This window comes from Dasypus novemcinctus, chromosome 2, assembly GCF_030445035.2.
Source record: "Dasypus novemcinctus isolate mDasNov1 chromosome 2, mDasNov1.1.hap2, whole genome shotgun sequence".
In the NCBI taxonomy this organism is placed as follows: Eukaryota; Metazoa; Chordata; class Mammalia; order Cingulata; family Dasypodidae; genus Dasypus; species Dasypus novemcinctus.
This window is the reverse complement of record NC_080674.1, coordinates 10,363,513-10,381,763: the sequence shown is the minus strand read 5'-3', so window position 1 is coordinate 10,381,763 and position 18,251 is coordinate 10,363,513. Positions and strand designations below refer to the sequence as shown.

At 41.1% G+C, this 18,251-nt stretch overlaps 1 protein-coding gene and 1 pseudogene across 2 annotated transcripts in view; both read right to left on the bottom strand.

Moving 5' to 3' along the window:
• MARCHF6 (membrane associated ring-CH-type finger 6) overlaps nucleotides 1–18,251 on the bottom strand; it is a 110,161-nt gene that overhangs the window by 14,503 nt on the left and 77,407 nt on the right. For both annotated transcript variants that reach the window (XM_012517980.4, XM_058306866.2), the window contains 3 exons: nucleotides 9,853–9,922; nucleotides 4,929–5,110; nucleotides 3,786–3,920 (listed from right to left, as the gene is read on the bottom strand). In XM_012517980.4, the coding sequence (XP_012373434.1) occupies nucleotides 3,786–3,920; nucleotides 4,929–5,110; nucleotides 9,853–9,922 (387 nt within the window). The remainder of the gene's footprint in view (nucleotides 1–3,785; nucleotides 3,921–4,928; nucleotides 5,111–9,852; nucleotides 9,923–18,251) is intronic.
• On the bottom strand, nucleotides 5,564–7,358 carry LOC101420792 (tether containing UBX domain for GLUT4 pseudogene; annotated as a pseudogene).

The window sequence follows — 18,251 nt, the reverse complement described above, 5'->3', positions numbered from 1 at the left end:
GATTTGGAGTTCTGTGCCATGTCAGCGGGCCCTACTTTGGAATTTGTGCTCCTGAGTGTGATGGAGCTAGACTCAGATGTGACCTTTCTACACATGCCTCTTCTGTCACTTTTACTGAACCTGTGGTTGGCACTAGGGATGGTGTATACTCAGGAACTTGAATCTCTGGACTGCCCATGTGCCAGCTGGGCCCTGTGCCTCAGCAGAGATGCAACTCCTACTCTCTGGTTCGTTGGACATACCCAGGTCAGCTAACAGGGAGGTGAAGATGGCCAATCACCACACCGGGGAATCAAGAGTGCCTATAACTGCAAGCAGAAGAATTGCATCCACCATCCATGTGGAATCTAAGCCCCCTCTTGATCTAGAGGTGTAGTGGACATCACCATCCCAGGGTCCACAGAATGGAGGAATTAAATATGGATTAGAGTGGACTTGATGATGATATTCTACTATAAAACTATCGTGACTAAGAATAAAAGAAACTGTAGCACTGAGGTGGAGAAAGTGCCCATGGTAGTTGCTGAAGGCAGGGAGAGGGAAGAAGAGATGTGATATGGACACATTTTTGGGACTCTGGGTTGTCCTAAATGTTATTGCAGGGTCAAATGCTGAACTTTATATATCCTGCCATAACCCACTGAACATACTGGGGGAGAGCATGAACTACAGGGTAAATTATTATCCATGTGGTGCGGCTAAATTATTATCCATATGGTGCGGCAGTCCTCCAAAATATGTTCACTGAGTTTGATGAGTGTACACAATGATGGGGGAGGTTGTTGGTGTGGGAGGAGTGGGGTGGGGAGGTGGGGGGTATAGGGGAACCTCTTATATTTTTTAACAACATTTTTTGAGATGTACATATCTTTAAAAAAATACAATTTACAAAAATTATGGGGGTGGGGGAGTGGGTTATATGGGAACCTCATGTTTTTTAAAGTAACATTTTTGTGATTTATTAACTTTAATAAAAAAGAGTGTTAAAAAAAAGTGGAGGGGAGTGGATGTGGCTCAAGCGGTTGAGCACCCACCTCCTACATGGGAGGTTCCAGGTTTGGTTCCTGATGCCCCCTGAAAAAAACTAAAACAAACAAGCAAAACAAATGAAAAAAAATTAAAAAAAATAAACAACCCAGGGAAGCCAATGTGGCTCAGTGGTTGAGTGCCAGCTTCCCATACACAGGTCCCGGGTTTCAATCCCCAGGCCCTGGTACCTCAAAAAAAAAAAAGTGGAGATAATTCTAAGACTAAGTACCCTAATCAATCTTATCTAGGAGGGGGCACAGATTAAAGCTAACACTTTAACTGTAATGAAGCAGCCATCAATCATGTTAGCCAGGATAGAGAGCTATTTGGTCCTTTTTGTTGTTGAAACAATGGTCATGCTCTTCCCTGGATTCAGACACAATCATGGCGCAGTCCTGTTTCATCTTGACCCAACATGGGTCCAGAATGGCCTTGTCAGATGTAGGTGTTCTGTGAGGCTGCTGACGTACAACAGGAGAACCCTTAGAGCCTGGCTGTGAGTGCCAGGCTAGCTCCCAGACATTGGGCTGCTTTGCTCTTTTCCCAGTGCTTCTGATTCCATCACACCAGGAGGCATATAATATCCATTTGCCTCATAAAATTTTTTCAGTGATGCAAAGACCGATTATTGGGTTACGGTAGTGTCTGACTGACCCCTTCACTGTAAAGTTGTATTTTTCCCTTTGAGACTATGAAATAATCTGTAAGGTAATACTCTGCTACCATACAAATTACTACTTCCCCACTGTGGTAGTTCTGAAACATGCCCATGAACTATCCTCTCATTGAATGGGTTGAGGGTCTACACACTTTTCCTTGAATCTGGGCCAACCTTGGTGACTTGCTCATGACCCAAAGAATGCAGTAGAAAGTGAAGGGGCAGAACTTATGAGGCTAGGTCATAAAAAGCAATGTAGCTTCTGTCTTTTTTGTTGGGAAGATCAATTCTCTGATTTTCCAATGTAAGAAGCCCAACTGCCTAGAGGCCACCAAACTGTGAGGAAGCCCAGGCCACAAAGAAAGGACATATCTAATGTCTCCCATCTGCAGATGGGGAGGCATCCAACAACAAGCCTCGTTTCTCACTTACATGAGAGATGACTGCTCCAAATGTTTCTAGCCCATAGCTATCAAATCACTCCCAGCCAGTCAATCTTCCCAGCTAAGGTCCCAGATAACATGGAGCTCAAATCAATAAACCCAGAATATACTCTATGGGCATTATAAAACACTTGTTTGATATCACTAGGTAGTGGGGTCTCTTGTTACATACAGCAGTATTAACTTAAGATCCAGCAACCATCCAGGGTGGTTCCACCATCCACTGATGATTTTTGCTGGAATCAATTTTGTTGTTAGGTATGGCAAAAATGGTGATTTTCTGTTTGTCCCTCTACCTTTATTAGCTGGTCTTATTGTTTTAAAAAGCAAAACAAACAAAAAACCTTTCATCACTGATGCTAACTGATTACCCTGCAATATGCCTGTTACAGAAAGGCACCATATATGCTTACTATCTCTATTTCTCACCAACTCTGGTCTGTGAGCCAGACTGTACTAAGGCAGTTTTCTACATGTGAATGTCCTATGTCTCACTTCTAGGTGTGTCCATCTCAATTATCTTCTTCCTTTCTTTACTCCTCCTCCCTCTACTAGTTACGTATTTCTGACAGTATCTCCTATAAAGTATCAGAGCCGACACGCCCTAGCTCCAGGTTAAATTCCTCTCTTATACAATGCCATAGCTCCTGGTGTTGCCCCTAATCTCAAGCCCAAACAACGGTGGGCCTGTCTAGTTTTCCCACCAGACTGTAAGTTACTTGAGAAGTCGTCCTGTAGTCTCATTTTCACCTAAATTATACAACATAGGGTTTGAGTATATTTTCTGATAAAGTTTGTGGAGGTTCTTCATCAGAAGAATAGAAAGAAAATATGTTCTAAATAATTTTCATTTCTGAAAAATCCAATACACAAAAAGATAAAATTAGACCTGAGAAGCCTTTGAATGACCCAAGCCATTGCTTAACTCCTTTTCGCCAGTAACTTTTTAAGATTCTGAGAACTTAATTCAATGACATTAATAAATTCAGTCAGACTTCAATATAAAAGTTAAAATTTCTTTTTCCATGAGCTTTATGAGGTTTTCTGTGACACATGGGCATCCTCAAGATGCCCTTTTTAAAGAGGTTGTGACTTTGTGGGTAAACATGCTATAATTATTCAAAAGTGAAAGTTATTGCTTAAAGTCTCAAAGATAAAAGCGCAAGATACTTCACCCTACCTGAAAGGTGCAATGTTAAAGACCACATTAGTTTGTACCTTTAAACATGAGTGAAGCCTAAATGATTATCTAGTGTAAGCTCTTTCAAAGGAGTTTATATGATCTGCATACTTTGAAAGCAAAAGTTTAAAAGGCTTTTTTTCTTTAAATAGAGAAACGTTAATTTCTCCCTTTCACCTTTGATTTCCTCATTCACAGCCAAATTCCTTAGCCATGTTAATGTGCACTTACTGTCCTACTCTTCACTTTTCAAACCCCTTAACCTAGCTTCTGCTCCCTTGACACTTGAATGTATTCGTTCACCAAGGTATGTAATGTCTGCAAAAGGAATTCAATCAATTTTACATGGTTTTCTAGATTAGAAAAAATTAACACGTCTCTCTAAACAAATTGCTTAAAATAACTGAAAATAACGAAGGATTTTTCTGATTCCAAATCCTTAACAAACTATCATGTGCAAAAGGCATGCATTTACCTGCCATGGGTAAAAAAGGGGAGTCTGATCCAAGGGAACCCTCAGTGGAGCAACAATAACCAACTCAAACAGAAGCCCCAGAAGCAGTGGCACGACTCCAGCCAGCAGCACCGCAACTATCAATGTCTTCATTATCTATTAGGAAACAAAAGATCATGGCATCAAAGATGATATCTCTAATTTTTTAGCCAAACTCTTTACTCTATTTGGAAGTTTATTTTTCTTCTTTTACTGGATGCTTAACAGAATAGAATAGCTTTAACAGTTTACAGTTTTTATATTACATGTTTAAATGTGATTTCTAGAATGTGACTATAAAAAGCCCAAGCTTTTTACCTGAAATCACTATGTACTTCTGTTACAAAACGGGCAATTATAAAAATACATTTTACTACATATATTAACTAGGAGTCTGTGTTCTTTTCATCACAATCCCATTCTTAGGACTACGTTTTCATGTGACCGAGAAGAGCCACTGACTGGCCCAGGCCCTTACCCAGTTGTGGCCTATGCACAGGCTGCCTGTGACCCCTGCGAAAGACTGGGCAGGGGCAGGGCTCTGCAAAAGCTCATTCAGGCAATCAAGTCAGCTGATAAAACTGTTTCCCTTGAGAAAAGGCCTGTCCATCAGAGCTTATGCTGACAGAAATGTTCTATATCCCATGCTGCCCAACACAGCTGCTACATTAGAATTTGGATTAAGCAGCAAGAAGAGAATAAGGCAGACACAGAGAGAAGAGCAGAGATATTATGACAGGGCACCAATGAAATCAGTCTTTAATGTGGCGTTGGTTTTTGTTGATGTTCCTTAAGCTTTCTTAAGGTAACTTCAGAAAGGACATGTCTTTCAACAAGACATTAGTAAGGTATGTGTCGAAGAACCGAAATGGTTTCTATCTTATGTATACAGTAAGAGGTGCCTTGTTTTACCTTTACCCTCAGGTACATCTAAATTCAGGTCTATGGTTTTTAGAATGAACCAAACTACTACTGTCTTAAAGAAACATTACTTCTAACTCAAATAACTAATTCTCTTGACACTTTCAGCATTATGAAGAAACAAATATGAGAAGATGAAATGAAATCACTGGAAAATATTCACTAACACTGTCAGATGCAATCAGTCTTTATTTTGAAACCTACCATGAGGGACCACTCTTTAACCTTCTGGAAGATGACTCTGCGGCCTTGGGGCATCCACGCCACCAGCACCGTCACTGCCCTTACAGTCAGCCAGCAGACATAGAGGCCACAAGCAGCTGTGTAGAGCTCATGGATTTTGGCAGTCCCCGTCCAAAATGACATTAACCAACGGCCAGCAAATACTGAAAATAGAACGGCTAATGAATGAGTCGCATGGCTACTAAAGAGAAATGTAAACTTGCTTTTGTTGTTGTTCTAGGGTTTCCACATGAACAAAAAAAGCATCATATTTTCATATATATGTCTTCAAAAGAACAAAAACTGTAAGGCATACAAAATTATGTGATTAATACACAAATTAAAATACAATGGCTGGGGAGAAGCTCTCCCAAGACATGCACTCTTATTTCCCAAATCAATTAGCTTTTCTTTTAGGCTGGAGAAAGCTTTGGAGGGGGTTGCTTTATCATTGTTTCTATCACCACTGAAGTCATAACCACTATGTACATAATAGAAGGATAGGTATGAAGAATTTACCTCCTATTATTTGTGCTGTCAATACTTTTTTTTAAAAAAAAAGATTTATTTTATTTATTTCTTTCTCCCCATCCCATTGTTTGTGCTTGCTGCTCATCTCCTTTTTTTTTTTTTTTTTTGACTGGACAAAAAAAGTCTCTATTTGGCTTGCGGGAGTCCGCTGGGGCTGGCGGCGCTCACCTCTTGCCAGCTGGCAGCTTCAGTCACTTGGGCACCTTGCCAAGGCTCCTCCTCACAGGTCAGGGCCCAGGGCCACACTTGGGGAAGTCCAGGGCCACCTCAGCCGGCTGCAACGCCAGGGGCCCAGGCTCCAGGGCTGGCACTGAAGGTGGGGGGACCACAGTCCAGGACATGCACCTGGCCACCAGCATATAAGCAGAGGACAAGGAGGTGGTGTACTCCAGCAGCTTGGGCTCCAGGTTACGGGCCTGTAGGGTTCTTGGTTCCCCAGTGCACCAGGGCTGAGGGAAAAGGTTGGCCTGGAAGAGGGTCTGTGCACTGTTGCTGAGGACCACCTTCGGAGGGACCACAAACAGGTAGAAGGGCAGCTCTGCATCGCCCAGGTGGCTCATCACGAAGTCCCGCAGGTCCCCCACTGTCTCGCTGGGGCAGAAGAAGCCCTGCAGGATGTAGCGGTCAGGGAACAAGACCCTCAGGGCCACCTTCGGGTACCACCCCAGTTTCTTCTTTGTCTGCGCCTCGTGAAAGGCTCTGGTCACCAGCAGGGCCTCCTCCAGGCGCTTCCACTCGCTCAGGACCTGGGCCAAGTGCCTCTGCACATCGTCCACGGTCACCTCGAAGAACTCATCGGGCAGCTCTGCGGGCCAGGCCTGCAGCAGCTGCTCCAACACAGGGTGGAAGAGCACAGGCAGTTCTGCTCTATGTGTGGCCTCCTGGCCCGACTTCAACTTCTTCAACTAGGAAGGGCCTCCAGGGTTAGAGGACACTGGCGACATGGCTGATGGTGATGCCAGAGGCCCCGTAGGCCCCAGGGGGCCGCCCAGCTGCCGTCCTCCACCAGAGAAAGGAGTGCAGGGGTCTGGCGTGGGCCCCTCAGCGCCCGCTGGCCCTGGGCTCAGGCCATCCGCACAGCTGGTGTCCGAGGCACCTGCGTTGTGCTGGTAGCTCGGGTCGCCCCCGCTGCATCCTCACCGAGCTCAGGGGCAGTTGACGATGGCGGGACGTCAGGTCAGCAGAGACAGAGGGGGCCAGGCTCCCCAGGCCCCACAGGCCCCACCTGCCAGCAGGCTCGCAGGGCTTCACGATGAACCTGATGGTGGCACCGCCCCTGGTGAGGCCCAGCGACTGCAGCGTCATCCTCTGCAAGGTGGCCTGGCCGGTCACCTCGTCCCTCATGTAAACACAGACTCGGGTCGCCTTGCACAGATGCTCCACATGCTCCCTGGTCTGTGCAAAGTGGCGGAGGAGCTCCCAGAGCGTCTGGCCAGAGCAGAAGGTGTCTTGCAACCTGGAGCTGTCTTCCAGCTGCAGTGACCCAAACCATGGTCTTGGACCCCTGGCAGCTCCGGGAGACAGGCAATGTCTCCAGCGTGGCATTCTTGGGCAGGTTGGCAAACCTTCACTGCAGGGAGAGATCAAGCACGTTCCTCTGGAACTTCAGGTCATATTCGCTGGGGATGAAGTCTTGCCACCAGCATATGTCCTCCAAAACCTTCACTGTGTGACGCCTGCTGTTCGGGACCAGCACCGACACCACAGAGCTGCTGCCAACACCCGCCAGGGCCGCCATCTTCCACTCACATGACCCGCACCGGTGTCTTCATCTCCCTTTTACAAGGTACCAGGAACTGAACCTGGGACCTCCCATGTGGTAGGGAGGTGCCTAACGGCTTGAGCCACCTCTGCTCCCTACTTTGCTGTCCTCTGTTTTCCTCCTTGTGTCTCTTGTTGCATCAGCTTGCACCGCACCAGCCCATCACACCAGCCTGTCATGTCAGTTTTCTTCAGGAGATACCAGAAACAGAACCCAGAACCTCCCATGTAGCATGCAGGGTTCAATCACTTGAGCCACATCACCTTCCCTTCGATATTTTTTTAATATTTAGTAAAAATCCAAATAATTTGTAATTTTCTTCCAACTGGCTGGTTTATCAAGATAGAAAACTAAGCTTATTTTAATAAGTCATGGGCACAATAACATTTCAAAAGCACAAGAATAAAAGAATATTATCAACTTTCTAAGGAAAAAAATAAGACATCTAAATATATCAAAACTTCAGTGAAATAGATCTGAAAGTTGTTTAAATAACTGCCTCACAAAAAGTAATTATGGATAAGTAACACCATGCACCACAAAAATCTCTCAGGCAAGATTGTGTATGTAATTTAGTACTCTTCTTAATAAGGCTAGGGAGAACAACGAGACCCATATTTACAGTGTTATTTTTCTAGGGATTAATTCTTAAAACAGTACCACTATTTTTTAATATCTAAAAGGGGCTAGTGGGTGTGCAGAGCATTTTCCATACATTATCTCATCAATCTTCACAATAAACCCCCAGTAGACACTGTCTACTGTCTACACTATTTTAATGATTAAGAAACCAAGGCTCAGAAACCTTGCCCAAGGTCACACAAGGTATGAGGCTGAATTTGAACCCATGTCTACATTATGGCAAAACTCATGCTTGTGACTACTAAGCCATACTGCCTCCAAGTCAAACTAAACCACCTCAATAGTCAAGTTTTACAAGTTACAATGCTGCTAACCACAGGGTTCTCTGAAACCTCGCAAAATAGTTTGGTTATGAAAATAAGTCACTTTTTAAAACAAGTATATGTAAATGTTACATGAAATAAACACACCTGCAATGTTAATGTAAAGATTTAAAAATCATCACTGATAACTCCACAGAAATGTACAGTGTCATATATAAATATATTTCTACTCCAGGTTTTTATAAATTGAACGACCACTTTCTGTTTCACAGGTCATGTGCTTCTCCTGACCAAAACACTATTTTTGAGAGGACAGGGTTAGATTTTAATTTGCAGTAACTAATATCAGTTAATTTCTAGCTACAGAAAAGTCATCCATAGAGAGGAAAAAGCACACTCATCACCTCAAACATGTACTATGGTACCAAGCATTTCTACAATTAAAAATAACCGCATTCTTTCCCCTAGATGGTGGAATGCATTTAAACAGGAAAATATTTAATGTTTAATGAAACCAAATTACTCTTACTGCCAAGTTCAAGTACTAAAACTAGGTTTCCTTCTTTTGGTACTTCTTAATATTTCTGATAAAACCATGAAAACAGAACATAAAAACTACAAATATAAATGTAAAACTGTCCCAAGTAGAAAAACTAAGTTTTCTAAGCAATGTTTACTATATACTGTACTTCAAATGGTTAACTAGACTTTGTCATTCTAATAGCTGTGATTTGAGAAGTACTGCACTTAAGGGCAAAGTCAAACAACCTGTCAAAATCATTAACGCTGAACAAAGTGAAAAAGCTTTTCTTTATGTTTACCAATGTAAGGTAAAATCACAATTTCTAAGGATTAGAAAATATTCTAATTTTTTTTTAAAGGAACCTCACTTGAAATTAAATTTCCCAGTTGCTTCTTCCTAGTCTTAGTCCTCATGGCAAAGCTCAAATTGGGCTTACAAAATTATACTGAGTTAGTAGTATAATTAAGACACATACTCTAATATACCTTCCATGTCTGATAAGAGCTGAAAAGTATCTTCTGCTTAATGATTATGTGATTAATACATCAATATCACTTAGAATTTCCTGGCTAGCTAGAAAACAGTGGGTGGGGGTCACAACTATTTTACCACTTTGTCACTGGCTTTGGACTCCACCCCCATTTTAACCCTGATACCTGGAGAGGATACAAACTATTATATTCATCTACGGCCTCTCATCTGTTAGATGAAGAAATACAGTTGAATTGAAATTTCCACAAATCTATCAGATTAGTATTTGCGACTATTAAACAATGACAGAAAACAGTCCTAGCTTCATGAAAGTCTCTAGCATCAGTACACAATGGACTGGGAAAAGGTAATTACATAATGAAGGCAAACATAATTAACATCAAAGACTTTTCTTAAAAAATGACACATCACTCAAATGACATTTTGAAAAGACAATGTTCATGAAAAATAAACACAGTATTTCCAAAAATGAATCAAATTTTATCTTGAGTTGTCCCCTTCTGTTCTAATATAAATGAGTCCAATAAAATGGTGAACTCTAAACAGATCAATAACTCATATTCCATCAAAAATAAGAGACGGAAACTATTTCTAGTTTATATCTGATGAAAAAATTTACTTCTCAGCAAGATACACACTTTTAAAACAGTCTCTTAATGATGATACTAGCTGAAAACAAGGTTAAGTTCATACCTGGTAATGTAAGGCAGATGAGGCTGGCAATCAGCAAAGTTACACACATGAAGACAATCAACAGAAATATCTGCAAGGTAAAACATGAGAAGGCACATTGTTTATGTGTGGCTCACCAATTTAAGATATTCCTCAAAGAATTAACATGATTCTCTCATTAAGAAGAAATAGCCAGTATTTTCATTTCCAGGTTTCCTTTCATGTCACATTAAAAGGAAATTTTTACTTTAGGTAAAATTATTTATGATTTAGGTCAAAAGGAAAATAATCATCCATTTTCAACAACAAGCAAATGTATTTTAAATCAGAGGACATGAAAATAAAAGTTAACTGCTTAAATCTTCCTTGCTATTTATTAAAACTAAAAATATTCACTCATTTATCAAATTCTTAAAAACATTCCAGGAAAGAAAAGCTTACTCACTAACAGCGCTATGCAATTAAGAAACTCCTGTAATGAAGGAAATGTCTGTACCTATACTGTCCAATACAGTAGACACCAGCAACATGTGGCCAGTGTAGATGAAGAAATGAACTTTAAAATTCACTTAATTTTAATAAATGAAAATAGCCACACATGGCTAGTGGCTACTGCAATGCTGTGTGCAGGTGTAAAAAGAGAGAGGTGGGAAACGTTTACCCTGGGGCAAAAAGGTAGCCACCACTGCTTTCCCTTCTACAGGTCTAAGTGTCAAAAGACTAGCAGGCAGAGCTCTGGAAGGAAGACTGAAAAGGACCAACTAGAAAACGGAGAGGAGACTTTGAGGATTTGTCAGCGTTGACTGCTTAAAAAAAACCCTTTAGCAATTTTCCCTAACCTGGTCAGAAAGAACCTTTGGCTTAGAATGCCATTTTCGAGACGCAGCTGTGGCTCAATCAGCTGGGCTCCCATGTACCATATGGGAGACCCTGGGTTCATGTCCAGGCCTCCCTGTGGCACAGCAAATGGACACGGAGAACAGACAGCAAAAACAAGCCGCGCCGGGGGGGGGGGGGGGGGGGGGATAAATAAATCTTTAAAAAAAAGAACGCCTTTTTCAGTCTCAGGACAATGGCCAAGTGAAGACCAGGGAAAAGGGAAAAAGGAGCATTTATGAGTTCTGCTTTTAAGCTTAAGAGATAAAAGGGAAGCTGACCTTCATGTTTCCTTCAGAGTGAAGCAGCCCAGTCTTCTAGAATAAGCTGCTGCATGAGGAACAGAGACTGTCTCAAGCAGGGAGAACTGCTCATTGAACACTGGCTAGTCTGAACGTGGCATTCAAAGCTCTCTGCTCTCTGGTCCTTGCTGATTTAAGAGTCCCAGCTTCCACCACTCATTCCCCCACCCACACTCCACCTTCCAAATATACTCAACTACCTTACCTGCAGTTACCAATCTACCTTGCCCCTTGTCCAGGCATATGTTGGAAGCCCCTTCCCATATTCTATGTCTTTCTCTGCCTGGCCGCTCAACGTTAAAGAATCAGGCATCACCTCCTCCATGAAGGTTCCTTTGGGTCCTTTTTATGGATTGGTGGGCCTGACTGAAGCACAGTACCCCTTTGTGAATACCTACCATGAGAACCTGTATCAGTAATACTTGTTTTCTTGTCTCCCTTAACTACAGGGTAAATTGTTGCAGGCTAGGATTGTGTGTCTGATCTCTATTTTCCTCACAAGCACCTAAAACATCAAAGGCACTTGACATAGTTGCAGAATGAATGAATAAATTGACACCTTTGAGCTACAAAATTCCACAAAAATATTATCAAGTTCACTTTTACAAAAGAAGAAACTAAGGTCAAGATCTAAAAATGTGACTCATAAGCCTGTATCTTATTAAAAGTCATCTAAAATATAAGACTGGGTGTAGATGAAGACTCCATTGCAATCATACAGTAATCAGCAGCTTACATTTTCTCACAAAATTTTGTTTCGTTTTGTAAAGAAAGAAAGAAAAAGGGGGGAGAGAGAGGGTGCGTGCGTGCTGGGGTCTGCGAGTAGAGACTCATCAGACCTCACAAAATTTATAATCATAGTTTAGAAACTAGGATAGGCAAGTTTCTTAATCAATCTGATCTTCAGTTTCCTCAGATGTAAACATGAGATCACCACACCCATCTTGCAATATTTGGAAAAGGATTACATGGGGGAAAAATATTAAAATGACCATTCCAGTTCCTGCCACTTAAGAGAAACCTATCAATAATGCTAGCTTCTTATTTACTCTTGCATCTCTTTACTGTCTCAAAAACAGGGAACAAGAGTGCATGGAGAGGGAAGCGGACTTGGCCCAGTGGTTAGGGCGTCCGCCTACCACATGGGAGGTCCGCGGTTCAAACCCCGGGCCTCCCTGACCCGTGTGGAGCTGGCCCACGCGCAGTGCTGATGCACGCAAGGAGTGCCCTGGCATACAGGGGTGTCCCCTGCATAGGGGAGCCCCATGCACAAGGAGTGCGCCCCGTAAGGAGAGTCGCCCAGCGCGAAAGAAAGTGCAGCAGTCTGCCCAGGAATGGCGCCACTCACGCGGAGATTTTACGACCCAACAAGATGATGCAACAAAAAGAAACACAGATTCCCATGCCGCTGACAACTACAGAAGCAGACAAAGAAGAACACACAGCAAATAGACACAGAACAGACAACCAGGGTAGGGCGGGGAGGGGAGGGAAGAGAAATAAATAAATCTTAAAAAAAAAAAAAAAGAGTGCATGGAGAGGCTCCCAGACTTCCAGGAAGATGGCAGACTAGAGAGACATGGGACTCTCTTCTCTCCCAGAAAAATAGAGGGCAGGCTGAAGTGGCCTGGAAAAAGTCTTCTAGGGTTTAGGACACGAGGCAAAGGCTGGATATCGCCCAAAAGAGAGAGGGACAAAGGAAAAGAATCAAAGCAGCAAAGCCATGAGTTAAAAACTACTGCTTAAAAAAAAAAAAAAAAAAAACTACTGCTACCGCTACCACTATCACTGCCGGCACCTGCCCCCTAAAGACACTTTAGAATTCTCAGTCCTCTGGGATGACTACAGACAAAGAAGCTCCAGGACTCCACCACCCCAAAAAAGGGGAGAAAGGAACACATATCCTAAGGCTGACTAAACTTTGCCCTTCCAGGCCTGGGCCCTGGGAGCCCAGCACAGGACTAAAGAGATCCAATGCTCTCTATCTCCCTCTCTTCTAACCAGGACTGACTGTTAAGAACAGACAGGGGAGTGGAATTATTTCCTACCCAGGAAAAGGAAAAGGGGCTGCAGCTATGGATGGAGAACTGCCCCTGTAAAAGTTTGAATTACAAGGCTCTTAGCCTTGGGGCAGGAACCTCTATCACACTGACCTAGTCCGGCTTGTGGCAAACACACTCTGACCAGGCAATGAACTGAGGGGGCTGCCAAAGAGCATCATCTGCTGGCAGACCAAGGAAATCCATGTGAGAAAATTGAAAGTAAGAGAGGCTTTTTCCAGCTTTATAATCTCCCTCCCCGAGGCCCTAGAAAACAGATCTGCAACCCATTATTGAGTCCAGAACCCAGTTCTGAGCAACTAACATGAACAATCCTAACAATCTAGGTTTAACAGTAACACAGTCTCTGGCCACTAAATGCCTACAAAAAGAGAGAAATTGAGCATCTGAGTAAACTATCATCTTAACCAGATGCCTAGACATCAGCAAAAAATTACAAGGCATACTAAGAAAATGTAAGACATGACCCAAGAAAAAGAATTTATCAAAGCCCCAGAAGAGACACAGGATTTGGGATACCTAATTAACAATATGCACACTAATTTCCAAAATCCAAATTAATGAGTTTAAAGACAATATGGCTAAACAGATAAAAGACATCAGAAAGACACTGAGAGAGCACAAAAAAGAATGTGAAATCCTAAACAGAAAAGCAACAGAACTCATGGAATGAAAGACACAATAGGTGAGATCAAAAACACATTAGAGGCTACAACAGCAGCCTCGAAATAACAGAAGAATGGAAAAAATTGAACAGGGGCTCAGTGAGTTGAAGGACAACACAAAACGCAACCACATATGTCAGTGGAGTACCAGAAGGGAAAAAGAAAAGAAAAGGGGCAGAAAGAGCATTTGAGGAAAATAGCAGCTAAAAATTTCCCAACTCTGACGAAAGAAACAGATTTCTTACATGTCCAAGAAGTGCACTGTACCCCAATCAGAATAAATCTGAAGAGACCTACTCCAAGATGCAGACTACCCAGAATATCAATTGTCAAAGATAAAGAGAAAATTCTCAGAGCAGCAAGGGAGAAGCAAGCTTTCACACACAAGAGATGCCCAGTCAGATTTAATGCGGATTGCTCATCAGAAACCATGGAGGCAAGAAGACGGGTATGATACAATTAGGACACTGAAAGAGAAAAACTACCAGCCATGAATTCTTTATCCAGTATAACTGTCCTTCAAATATTGAGTATAAAATATTCAAAATAGAACAGAAACTAAGAGAGTTTGTAAAAAAAGAATCTACCTTCACGGGAAATATTAAGGATTAAACGCCCCAGTCAAAAGATACAGGGTGACAGAATGGTTAAAAAACATCAGCCATTCATCTGCTGCTCATGAGAGACTCACCTCAAACCCAAGGATAAAAACAGGCTGAAAGTGAAAGGCTGGAAAAAGATACTCCAGGCAAATAGTAACCAAAAAAGAACAGAGGTAGAGCTATACTAATATCAGAAAAAATACTTTAAAACCAAAAAAAGTTACAAGATACAGAATGCCATTACATATTAATAAAAGGAACAATTCACCAGGAAGATAAACCAGTTATAAGTACTTATGCACCTAATCAGGGTGCTCCAAAATACATGAGAGAAAATCTGGCAAAACTGAAGGAAGAAACAGACATCTTTACAATAATCATTGCAGACTTTAACACTCACATCATTAGATAGAACAATGAGACAGATCAACAAGGAAACAAGAGAACTTGAACAATACGATAAACGACATATCTAACAAACAAATAGAAAGCACTGCATCCAAACAGAAGATCATACATTCTTCTCAAGTACCCATGGATCTTTCTCCAGCATAGAACATGTTAGGCCACAATGCATCTCTCAATAAATATAGAGACACTGAAATTATAAAGCACCTTCTCAGATCATAATGGAATGAAACCGGAAATAAAAGACAGAAAAGAGGTAAATTCCCAAAAGTGTGAAGGATAAAAAAACAACACACCCCTACATAAACAGTGGGTCAAAGAAGAAATTACAAGTGAAATCAGTAAAATGAAAATAAATGAGAAGACAATTTATCAAAACTTACAGAATACAGCAAAGGAAGTCTTCAGATGGAAATTTATAGCCCTAAACACCTATATTAAAAAAGAAGAAGAGCTAAGCTCAAAGATTTAACTGAACTAGAGAAACTAGAAAAAGAACAAACCAATTTCACTACAGACAGACAGAAAGATCAGAGTAGAAATAAAGAAATTGAGAACAGGGAAAAAATAGAAAAAAATCAACAAAACCAAAGTTGGTTTGTTGAGATCAATAAAATTGACAAACTCTTAGTAGACAAAAGAAAAAAAAAAGAAAATGCAAATAATACAATCAGAAATGAAAGGGGGAAAGTTATGACAGACCCCACAGAAATAAAAAAGATCATAAGAGGGAAGCATATATGACTCATCAGCTGGCTACCTGCCTACAACTTGGGAGGTCTTGAGTTTGGATCCCTGTACCTCCTAAAGAAGATGACCAGGACAGCAAGGAAGTAAAATGACAGATACAACAAGCAGGTAGTGGAGGTGGCTCAAGTGGTTGGGTGCCTCCCTCCCACATGGGAAGTCCCAGGTTCAGTTTCTGATACCTCCTAAAAAGAAGACGAACAGAAAGCAGACAGAAAGCACAAAGAATGAGGAGGGGGAAGGAGAAATAAATAAGTCTATTAAAAAGAAAAAGGATCATAAGAGGATATGAGAAACTGTATGCCAACAAATTAGACAACCTAGATGAAATTCAAATTCCTAGAAATGCTCAACCAACCTACACTGATACTACAAATACAAGAACTTAACAAACCAATCACATTTAAAGAGAATTAATCTGTCATCAAAAATCTACCAAGAAAGAAAAGCCCAAGACCAGAAAGCTTCACAGGTGAATTCTACCAAGCATTTAGAAAAGAATTAACACCAATCCTGATTAAACTCTTCCAAAAAATTTGAAGAGGAGGGAAAATTACTCAACACATTTTATGAAGCCAACATAACCCTAGTACCAAAGCCAGATAAAGACACTACAAGAACAGAACAGGCCAATCTCTCTAATGAACATGGATGCAAAAATTCTCAACAAAATACTTGCAAATCAAATCATACAGCGTTTCAAAAGACATCAGAACCAAGTGAGAGTTATTCCTGGTAATCAAGGCTGGGTCAACATTAAGAAAATTAATTAATGTAATATACCACATAAACAAATAAGAGGGAAAAAAAACATATGACTATCTCAATCGATGCAGAAAAGGCATTCAACGAAGTCCAGCATACCATCTTGATAAAAACAGTTCGAAAAACAAGAAAAGAAAATTCCTCAATATGATAACGCACAGCCAACATTACTCAATGGGGAAAGGTCGAAAACTTTCCCTCTAAGATCAGGAACAGTACAAGGATGCCCACTATCACCACTGTTATTCAATATTGTACTATAAGTTCTAGCTAGAGCAATTAAACAAGAAAAAACTTAAAGGCATCCAAATAGTGAAAGATGAAGCAAAACTCTCACACTCTGAAGATGACATGATACTATACTTAGAAAATTCTGAAATGTCTACACAAAGCCACCTGAGCTAAGTTCAGGAAAGTGGCAGGATACAAGATCAACATGCAAAAATCATTAATGTTTTGTATACATGTATACATTTTAGAACAACCTGAGGAGGAAATCAGGTGGAAATTTCCATTTACAAAAAAAAAAAAGTATCTAGAAATCTAGAAATCAAGCATCTAGAAATCAAATTTAACCAAAGTAGTACAGGATCTATATTCAGAAAACTACAAAACAATATTCAGAGAAATCAAAGACCTAAATAAATGTAAAGACATCCCATGTTCATGGATTGGAAGACTAAATATCGTAAAAATGTCAATCCTACCCAAACTGATTACAGAGTCAATGCAATACCAATCAAAATTCCAACTGCATATTTTACAGAAATAGAAAAAGCAATCACCAAATTTATTTGAAAGGGAAGTGTAACCAAACAGCCAAAAGCATTATAAAAAATAAGAGCAATGTGGGAGGACTTTCACTTTCTGACCTTGAAACATACTCCAAAGTACAGTGGTCAAAACAGCATGGTATTGGTGTAAAGAGAGACAAATTAATCAGTGATATAGAATTGAGAGTACAGAAATAGATCCTCGCCTCTTAGTCAACTGCTTTTGTGTTTTTTTAATATACTTTTTTTCTATTTTTTAAAGAAAGATACCTAGATTACATAAATGTTACATAAAAAAATGTAAGGGATTCCCCTATCATGCTTTCCACATTAATAACATCCTTCATTATGGTGGTATATTTGTTACAATTGATGAAAGCATGTAGGAGCACTGCCACCAATTGTGGATCATAGTGTATGTTGTAGTTTTAAACTCTCTCCCACACAATTTAAAAGTTATGACAAGACATACAATGGCCTGTATCTGTCACTGCAACATCATTCAGGACCATTCCAAGACCAATGTCCCTAAAATGCCCACATATTACAACTATTTTTCCCTCTCCCTCCCCTCAGAACCTGCGGTGGCCACTCCTCCACATCAATAAAAGTTCTTCCATGGCTAGAATAACAGTAAGTCTATAGGAGAATAATAGTCAGCCTACTCTAGTCTATCATCCATTCCCCAGTCCTGAGGATTCTGGGTTGATGCTCACTCCACCTCTAATGGAGAGGGGGGCTTAGATTCCATGGGGCAGACGGATGGGATTATCTTGCTTGCACTTGTAGCCTCTCTCTGTTCCTTGGGATGGTCGTTGTCGATCATCATCTCCTTGAGAGTTGTCCTGGGCGAGTCCAATGAACTGGAGAGAAGGTGTTGGAACTCTACTGAGATTCAAGGTCCGACTGGCACACAGAAAGCACAAAGATTTAAGTCTCTTGGACATAAACTTAGTACTAACTATAGGTTCAAATAGAAGGGGCAGAAGAGCCATGTGTAGGGAAACCACAACTGACTCCAACTCTATCAAACTGGGAAGCATAAATTCCAAAGTACGGCCCACTGGCAGGGCACCAAACTCCTGAGCTGTCAGCCTTGCCTATAGTGTCTAGATGCCTCTACTGCCAACAGATTTTTTACAAATCTACCAAGCCCATGTTAATAGGACAAAACAGTCTCTTCAACAAATGGTGCTGAGAGAATTGGATACCCATGACCAAA